Raw genomic sequence first — 8,420 nt, 5'->3', positions numbered from 1 at the left:
AGAGAGTCAAGCTTAGGATCGACAACAAATCAGCCATTGCTCTAACCAAGAATCCAGTTTTCCATGGAAGGAGTAAGCATGTACTCAAGAAGTATCACTTCATTCGTGAGTGTGTGGAGAACGGGCAGATCGAAGTGGAGCATGTGTCGGGTGTTGAGCAGAAGGCCGACATCCTTACCAAGCCATTAGCAAGGATTATGTTCAAGCAAATGAGGAGCTTAATCGGAGTTCAAAAAATTGATCTCTCTAATTCAAGTTGGAATTAAGGGGGTGAATGTTGGATAATTCCAAGCTTGTGGAAACTTAACATATTATTAGATGTTTAATATGTTAAGATAAACACAATAAGGAAACCTAGAAATAGGAAAAGAAAGTTTCTATTTAGGTTAGGTTTGTGTTTTCCATATCGCACATGTTAAAGGGAATTGTTTTTCATATAAATATAGGTCTAATGGAGAGGTGTTCCATATGATCTAAGAGAAACATATTGAGAGCTTTAGTTTTGAGTAGTTTCTAAAGCTAATAAAAAAAGTTGTTGTTATAATTCTTTGTGTTTCTAAGAGATTTGAATGACTAATAGGTTGTTAATTCTTGAGAAGGTTCAAGAATACACTGGCTTGTATGTTCAACCCCACAAGCCTATAGTTGGAACCAACTGTTTTCTTCATGAGAGCGGCATTCACCAGGTTCGGTGCATATATATATACATGCATACATATTAATATATATATATATATATACAGAAAATCAATTATGAGATAGAATTGGTTATCATTCTTTACACATTTTGAAAGGATGGGATATTGAAAAATCGGAGTACATATGAGATCTTATCACCAGAAGACGTAGGAGTTGTAAAATCTCAAAATTCAGGCATTGTTCTTGGAAAGCTTAGGTAATTATTCAATTTTAAGTAATATTTTTTTTTTACTTATTTAACTTATTTGAAAAATTTATGGAAATACGTAGTGGAAGTCATGCGGTGAAAGGTCGTCTGAAAGAGGTAATTACATTGTGATTAGATCATTTTTACTCGTTGGTTCGCAATGATCATATACAAATACCTAAATAGGAGATCTATATATTTATTAATTAATTAATATACTTGGGTGTGTGTTTCTGCTGTCAGTTGGGATATGAAATCGATGATGAGAAATTGAACGAGGTTTTCTCACGGTTCAGAGATCTAACCAAGCAGGAAAAGGTTTGTTCTTTTATTTTGTATTTATATCTTCTTGTGCACATATACTTGAAACTCAATTTGATATTATAATTTCAAACTAGATACCGATCCGCGCAACCGCGCGGATTTTTGTTTTCATTTATTTTTATATTAATATTTTATTTTTAATTCTAAATTGGTATATATTATAATATATATGTGTCTATCAATTTTTAAAACATAATAAGTTTACGGTATTTTTTTTTCATTGAATAGATTCTTTTAAGCTTTTACATGTATTTGTATCTTTTTCTATATATATATTTTTGGATTATTATTTTATTATTAAAATCGTAACTATATATATAAAGATTAGTAAAGTATTGTTTTATTGTCATATTCAAAAATATTTTAACATTTCACAAATATAGAAAGTTTTTAAAAAAATAAACTTTTCGCTTCATAGATTTATATTATCGAGTAAATAATTAAACATTTAGTTTTTGTTTAATTTTTAAAATAAACTATATAGTTTAAAATTTGGTTTCATTGGTTTAAGGTAGTAAAAATTAATCATTGTTAGATAATATGATTTTTGTTATTTAAAAAAAAATCTTTATAATTTTAAAAGTTAACATCGACAAATATTTAAATTATTAACATATAGAGGTATAGTATTACAACATTAAATTATATCTATTTAATTTATACTATCTATAAATCCAATAAATCATCTACTGTTTAAATCCAATTATTGATAGCCCAATAAAAATTTCTGGTATGCCCAAAATTTAAATGATAAGATTAAAAATTAAATGTAACATGATTTTGTAATAATAGGTCCACTAGGTCCATTTTAAAAAAAAATCACCATGAATTGACTTCTGTTTTAATATATAAGATACAAATTGATTTATAGAATGTCACACTTAATTATTGTTTGATAATAATTTCAGAGAATCACGGATGATGATCTCAAGGCATTAGTAACGCTGTGTGGTGATGAAATCTTCTCCTCAGAGAAGTTAAACGGCAAAGAAATCAACAGTAAAGGCTATATTGCACCAGACCCTCAGATTTCCTCAGCGGTATAAATATGTGAACACGTTTTATGTTTCTGTATCAATGTAAGAAAAGTCTCATTTGATATGCATATGTTGTTGTTGTAATGAATAAAACAATACTGAGATGGTTTATCTAGTCTCAACCTTTGTTGTTTCATTGGTTTGAGATTCACTCTTACATGAAACTTGTTTCATATTCCAGCTTTTCCAAACTATAAGATTTCAAATCTTATCTTGTAATAGTTTAAGTTTTAAATTGAAAGCCCTTAGTTCAAAAAAAGATGAAAAACTTAAGCATTATATTAATCACTTACCTGGGGGTGTAAAGGTTTCAATTGTCACCCACCTACCGAACTGGAGTTGACATAAGCAAATCAAATATGAGACTGATTTGGTTTTTATTTGATACGCGTAACAACATTTGTATGAATATATAAACACATAATAAATGCATACAAGGTTAATAAAATATAAACTATGATCATCCAGTTTTGACAAAAGCGCGTAGTTATGGACATGAAGTAAAGGAGGCAAAGTCAAAGAGCTTAATTCTACACCGTCCAAAGCTTCAGATGTTTAGTTAGTGGACACCACGTCCCAACGTAGTGCCGATGTGGTAAGGGTTGAACATTTGCCACGTATCCCGTTTTATTATAAACTAACCACTCGTACCACAATAACTGTTTAGGTTGATTGTTTGTGGTTTCTAAAATGGTTTTTGGCTTTTGTTTTTAAAAAATCACTTTAATTACCAATTAAGATTCCGTGTGATTTCCTAAAAATTAGGAAACTAGTTTTTCAAATAACTACCTAGTTCTACACAAAAACCAAAATTTCTATTTTCTTAGCTTTTGTACTAAGTTGTTTTTCTATCTATCATTTTACTTTTTTATTTTATTTATTTTCAATGATTTCTCCTTTCATTTTTATCCCATAAACTGTTTGTCTTTTTTCCACTATCAAACATTCATGTAACCATTATATCATCAAATAAAATTTTTGCACTTTTTTTACCAATTTTTTTACACTTTATTAATATTAAATAAGTGATTATACATACAATTAGACCATTTATCTTTCATCCCAACATTCAAAAATATTTGATCATATGTTATTTTATATAAGAGTAAAACTCTGGTATTTATATATTATTAAAAAAAATCTAAAAAGATATTTAAAAAATAAAAATATGATTTAAAATTATTATTTTAATTATAAAACAAAGTATATATAACTTATGTTTAAACATAGAATTAAATTTTGTATTATTTGTTGTTTTTTCAAATAAGCTTATTTGTATTTTGGTAATGATATTATATTTTATTATTTCCATAATAAATATTTTACTATTGATAATATTTTTATTTTATTATTTTATAAGTAAAAGCCAGAAACTAAAAACTAAAATCTAAAATTACCATTCACGTTTTTCAAAAAACTAAAATCTACTGCAAAATCAAAAACCAAAAACCAAAATCTAAAATTCAAAAACCAAAAACTAAAAACTAAAAACCAAAATCCAAAATCCAAAATCTAGAAACCAAACAAACAGTCATCGTCTTAAAATCACAGGAGTTTCTTACACCTTCTTTTGGTCAAAATGGAAAGAATTGTAAATGAAAACGATCTATGGATAGTTTTTTTCTTATAATATCACATCTCTGATCTATGGATAGTTTTTTTCTTACTGAAAACGATCTATGGATAGTTTTGATATATATACATACTCATCTCATATAATATACTAATAATAGCTATATATATGTGTGTGTTTATTTGTAATACTGAATATCAGATACAATGTTCTCAAGTTGATAAAATTCTAAACATATGACGAAAAAATAATAATAACAATTAAAGAGTCATAAGTTGAAAACTATATATATAAATAATTAAGCCGTCAACCAAATCAACCTAACTATGACAAGTTTAATATTCACATTTGTTTTAACTTTTTGGTAAACAAGCTCAATATTCCTCGTATACACACATATATACCATACCACACGGAGCCATGTATTTAATAAATAACACTTGACATTTATTTTCTCAACAAACCGACTTGTCTCTTGTCTCCGGCCAAAAATAACCGGCGTTTAAACAATGCCACGGCTAAGCAATGCCGCCGTGATAACAACAAACGCAATCCTCGCATTGATCGGCCTCGCCACCTTATGTTTCTCTGTCTATCTCTTCATTGAAGGCCCATCACAATGTCAACGCTTCATTCAAAACCCTCTCATCGTAACAGCGACTCTCATCTTCTTCATATCTTCCTTAGGCCTCATTGCGGCTCTCTACGACAACTACATCATCATTACTCTCTACCTGTTCTTCCTCTTCCTCTCCATTCTTCTCACCCTAATCTTCTCCATCTTCATCTTCCTTGTAACTAATTCTTCCGCCGGCAAAGCGTTTTCAGACAAAGGAATAGGGAATGTGAAGACCGGTGATCTTCAAAACTGGATAGGAGACCATTTCCTTCAAGGTAAGAACTGGGAAGGGATTAAACGATGCATGGCTGATTCTTCCATTTGTAGGTTTCGTCCACGTGACGTTGACTTTGACGCCAAACATCTCTCACACGTAAAGGTATGTGTTCATACATTTCAGTAGGCATCGCCGTTTATCCGAACCGGAACCAATCCAAATCGTTTTTTTAAATACCCGAATGGCTGGATATATATAAATTATAATCCAAACCAACGCAAATCCAGCCTAGTATTCGGAAAAGTCTGATGTTAACTTAAATTATTATTTATTTATATAACCTAAAAGTAATTTACATATTATAGAGTATTTCAGAAGATTTTTTGTAATATTAATACCCAATATTTTGGTTATTTTGAATACTCTAGTTAAATTATGTAGGTTGGTTAATTTTTATCAAATGAACCCGGGAAAAATCGAACCGAACTCGACCTGGAATTAGAAAAGCTCGAATGAGACTTATTGACATGGTATCGAAAATCCAAAAACCTGACCCGAACAGGACCTCCAACGCCCAACAAAATCTAAAATTGTTAATAATTTGTATATATTAGTATGTAAAATGTCTTTTTTCTTATATTCAGTTCGGATGTTGTCGACCTCCAGTAGAATGTGGCTTCGAGGCAAAGAATGCTACGTGGTGGACAGTTCCGGCAACGTCGACGGCAGAGATCAAAGAGGACTGCAAAACGTGGAGTAACACGCAGAGCCAGTTGTGTTACTCTTGTGAGACGTGCAAGGTTGGAGTTTACAAAGGGATAAGAAAAAGATGGAGGATCCTTCTCGTCTTTAATCTCCTTCTTATCCTTCTCGTCGTTCTTCTTTACTCATGGGGCTGCTGTGTGAGGAAAAACAATCGTGTTCCATGGAAGCGCCGGTTCCTCTAAACACTCATCCTTCATTTTGTTTCTTTTTACTTCTCAAAATTAATTAATTTATCGTTCCTATTTATTTTCTTGAAATTCTTACTTGATGTGTTGATACTTCTTGAACATGAATACCGGTTTGGATATATTAACGTGTGAATGCATTGATGGAAACAACTATGAGAGCATCCTATCTCACAAAAAAATAAAAAATTTAAATAATTTTGTTAAATATTAAAATTTATTTTTAAAGAATAAACCACTGACAGAAAACAAGTAGTTTTTCATGAATTTATGATAATATCTCATTTGAAAATCCTTCTTTCTTTCGAATATTTTATTATGATAACCTCTTTTAGACACTTCCAATGGCATGTTCTATGCTCTGATGATCTAAAACTATGAAGTTTTGAAAATACACAAACTATGTAAAAAATCCAAGAAATAAATGTATATTGTTATTAATTTGATCCCATGTTTTAATGAAAATATATTTTACAAAAAAATGTAACTGTAGAACTAATCAAACATTTGATAAACTTCACTATTATTGCTGAAGCTGGAATGTTCTACTGGAAAAAAATAACATGTATGGATCTAAAGCAAATTACTTGAGGAAAGTACAAGAAAGAAACAAAAACGCATAAGCAACCAGTGATGTTAGACCACCTCCATCGGTAGCATCTAGAGGAGGTCCTGATATATTAAAGAGAAAAAATTAAATGAAAAATGAATTTATTAAGCTGAACCGCTCCTTAATTGAGTGATTATAGGAGTGGTAAAGAACTCCTACGTGGCATATTCGTATTGGTTGATTCTTTTTCTACGAAAGGAAAAAACGCGTGGCCTTTTCTCTCTATTGTTGTCTCGGCTGTGCTCTCTTCGATGTCATCGAAGAATCAGAGATGCTTTTCTGATGAAATCTCCAAAGCTTGATGATGGCTCGGTCTCTCCGTCTCTCCTCTTCGTGATTTAACGCCGATGACGACAAAGTCATTTCGCATTTCACTCACGTCCTAAAGGTCGACTCGGAATTCAAACACACACTGATTAATTCACTCCTTAATTATTTCGATCCAGATTTCAATTAAAGAAGAAGAAGAAGAAGAAGAAGAAGAAGAAGATGACATACCGGCGACAGGAGATGGAGGTGGAGCAACGAGAAGCGCAATCTCTTTACCGGAAGCCGATCAAGCCGTGGTTCGTATCGATTCGTCCTGTCATCAGTTACATGCTACGGGAACAGAGACTCCTCTTCGTTCTCGTCGGCATCGCGATCGCCACATTAGCCTTCACGATTCTCTCTCCATCCTCCAACCAACCGATTCCCGGATACGGAACGAGATCCTCGATTCAGAGTAATTCCCTTTACCTTCTTTCTACTTCGTATTCATGATTCTTCATGCAGATTATTAGTGTAGTTCACTTGAACAGGTGTTCGGAGTTGCTACGACGAAGGGAAGCGTACGGCGGAGACGTTGGTCATGGACTACCACAGAGGCGCCAATGTTGAGGTTTGTGTGTTTTTGATTCTTTAATTATACAGAAAATATGACTGAATACGAGGATCACAGGTTAGGATAGCTCGGATCTTCAACACTTATGGGCCAAGGATGTGTATTGATGACGGTCGTGTTGTTAGCAACTTTGTTGCCCAGGTAACAGGCTTTCTTTTTTAGGATTAGGATGATTTAAGTAATAGAATGGTAATAATATGATTGGTGGCAGGCATTAAGAAAAGAGCCATTGACTGTTTATGGTGATGGCAAGCAGACAAGGAGTTTCCAGTTTGTCTCTGATCTGGTAATCCCCCTCTTTTCCTCCTAAACTGTTACTACTTCTAATTACCAAGACTACCATCCTTTTTATAATTTATTTTAACTTTCATGGAGGTTTACTATATTCAAATTTTGGTCTGGTAATACAATTGTTACATTTTCAAATGATGATCTCACTAGCGTACAATAAGTGGTTGAGAATTGTTAGTTGAGGTTTTTTAACATCATAACTTTGAGGATGGATGCCTAACGATTGATAAAAAAAGAGCTTTATTGTACCATGTCCTTGAGTTAAAAAAAACATTTATCTTCCTTTTTTTGTTGTCTCTCCTTTACGTTGGATTTGTTGGTTTATGAGTGTAAGTACATTTGAATGTGATAAAGGTGGAGGGTCTGATGAGGTTGATGGAAGGAAGATACAGGAAATGAGAAGACATCTCACATTGAAGACTCTCTTCATCAAAGATGTCAAACCATCTCTTCAGGTTCAGAGGTAAGCTGTCCATCCTTTAATGCGTGTTAGACATGGTTTAGGTTAGAATTAAATGGACTTTAGGATCATGTAGTTGATGGCAATTGTTTAGGTAGATACATTGACTTTCTTGATTTTTTAGTTTTAAGTACATTTATGACCATTTATACTTAACACCTACTAAACTCTCATTAAGTTTGCTTTAAAAACGACCAAGTATCCCTTTCTCATTTCATATCTCTTCTCCTTTCAAATTGCATTTCATAAAACAGAACAAGCTCTCATTCCCCATTTTTAATTCATTCCCCTTCGCTATGGATCCATTTACGTCACCTTGTAGCTTTCAAAACCTTTTAAACAGTCAACAACCATACCCCTCTGTCTCTGATGCGTCTGCCTATGGTACTGGATGGCCTGAAGAGGAAAATGAAGAAGCAGACATCGTGAGTGACCGTAAAGAAAGGCGGAAATGGTCACCAACTGAGGACAAGGTGCTCATCAGTGCTTGGTTGAATACATCTAAAGACCCTATCGTAAGCAATGACCAGAAAGCAATGGCTTTTTGGAAAAGAATTGCTACATATTTTG

At 32.4% G+C, this 8,420-nt stretch overlaps 3 protein-coding genes and 1 pseudogene across 4 annotated transcripts in view; 3 read left to right on the top strand and 1 right to left on the bottom strand.

Moving 5' to 3' along the window:
• The window catches only part of LOC106324531 (methylthioalkylmalate synthase 1, chloroplastic-like), a 10,829-nt gene extending 8,573 nt beyond the window's left edge, over positions 1-2,256 (top strand). The window contains exons 6-10 of the mRNA XM_013762486.1: positions 600-686; positions 795-895; positions 970-1,003; positions 1,130-1,204; positions 2,119-2,256. Of these exons, the coding sequence (XP_013617940.1) occupies positions 600-686; positions 795-895; positions 970-1,003; positions 1,130-1,204; positions 2,119-2,256 (435 nt within the window). The remainder of the gene's footprint in view (positions 1-599; positions 687-794; positions 896-969; positions 1,004-1,129; positions 1,205-2,118) is intronic.
• A 1,945-nt stretch (positions 2,257-4,201) lies between these two features.
• LOC106324642 (tetraspanin-12) lies at positions 4,202-5,673 on the top strand. Its single transcript, XM_013762591.1, has 2 exons — positions 4,202-4,818; positions 5,301-5,673. The coding sequence occupies exons 1-2, from the start codon at positions 4,330-4,332 to the stop codon at positions 5,601-5,603; spliced, it is 792 nt and encodes a 263-aa protein (XP_013618045.1). The 5' UTR covers positions 4,202-4,329; the 3' UTR covers positions 5,604-5,673.
• A 516-nt stretch (positions 5,674-6,189) lies between these two features.
• LOC106324530 overlaps positions 6,190-8,420 on the bottom strand; it is a 4,938-nt pseudogene continuing 2,707 nt past the window's right edge.
• LOC106324650 (UDP-glucuronic acid decarboxylase 4-like) overlaps positions 6,694-8,420 on the top strand; it is a 4,416-nt gene continuing 2,689 nt past the window's right edge. The window contains exons 1-5 of one of the 2 annotated variants that reach the window (XR_001266721.1): positions 6,694-6,940; positions 7,017-7,096; positions 7,157-7,240; positions 7,311-7,385; positions 7,745-7,853. Coding sequence is in view for 1 of the 2 variants with exons in the window: in XM_013762604.1 (XP_013618058.1) it covers positions 6,706-6,940; positions 7,017-7,096; positions 7,157-7,240; positions 7,311-7,385; positions 7,745-7,789 (519 nt within the window). In the remaining variant the exon portion in view is untranslated. Of the gene's footprint in view, positions 6,941-7,016; positions 7,097-7,156; positions 7,241-7,310; positions 7,386-7,744; positions 8,412-8,420 lie in introns of those variants that run through there. The other variant, XM_013762604.1, reaches the window with a different exon arrangement.

This window comes from Brassica oleracea, chromosome C2 (assembly GCF_000695525.1).
Source record: "Brassica oleracea var. oleracea cultivar TO1000 chromosome C2, BOL, whole genome shotgun sequence".
NCBI classification, from domain to species: Eukaryota; Viridiplantae; Streptophyta; class Magnoliopsida; order Brassicales; family Brassicaceae; genus Brassica; species Brassica oleracea.
The sequence above is the reverse complement of the archived record's forward strand: the minus strand, read 5'-3'. Positions and strand labels throughout refer to the sequence as shown.

What these genes read in the sequence shown, in the direction of transcription:
- LOC106324642 (XM_013762591.1), top strand. Translation starts at nt 4,330, where the DNA reads ATGCCACGGCTAAGCAATGCCGCCGTGATAACAACAAACGCAATCCTC. An exon ending in AACATCTCTCACACGTAAAG is followed by an intron (nt 4,819 to 5,300) that starts GTATGTGTTCAT and finishes TCTTATATTCAG; the next exon opens with TTCGGATGTTGTCGACCTCC.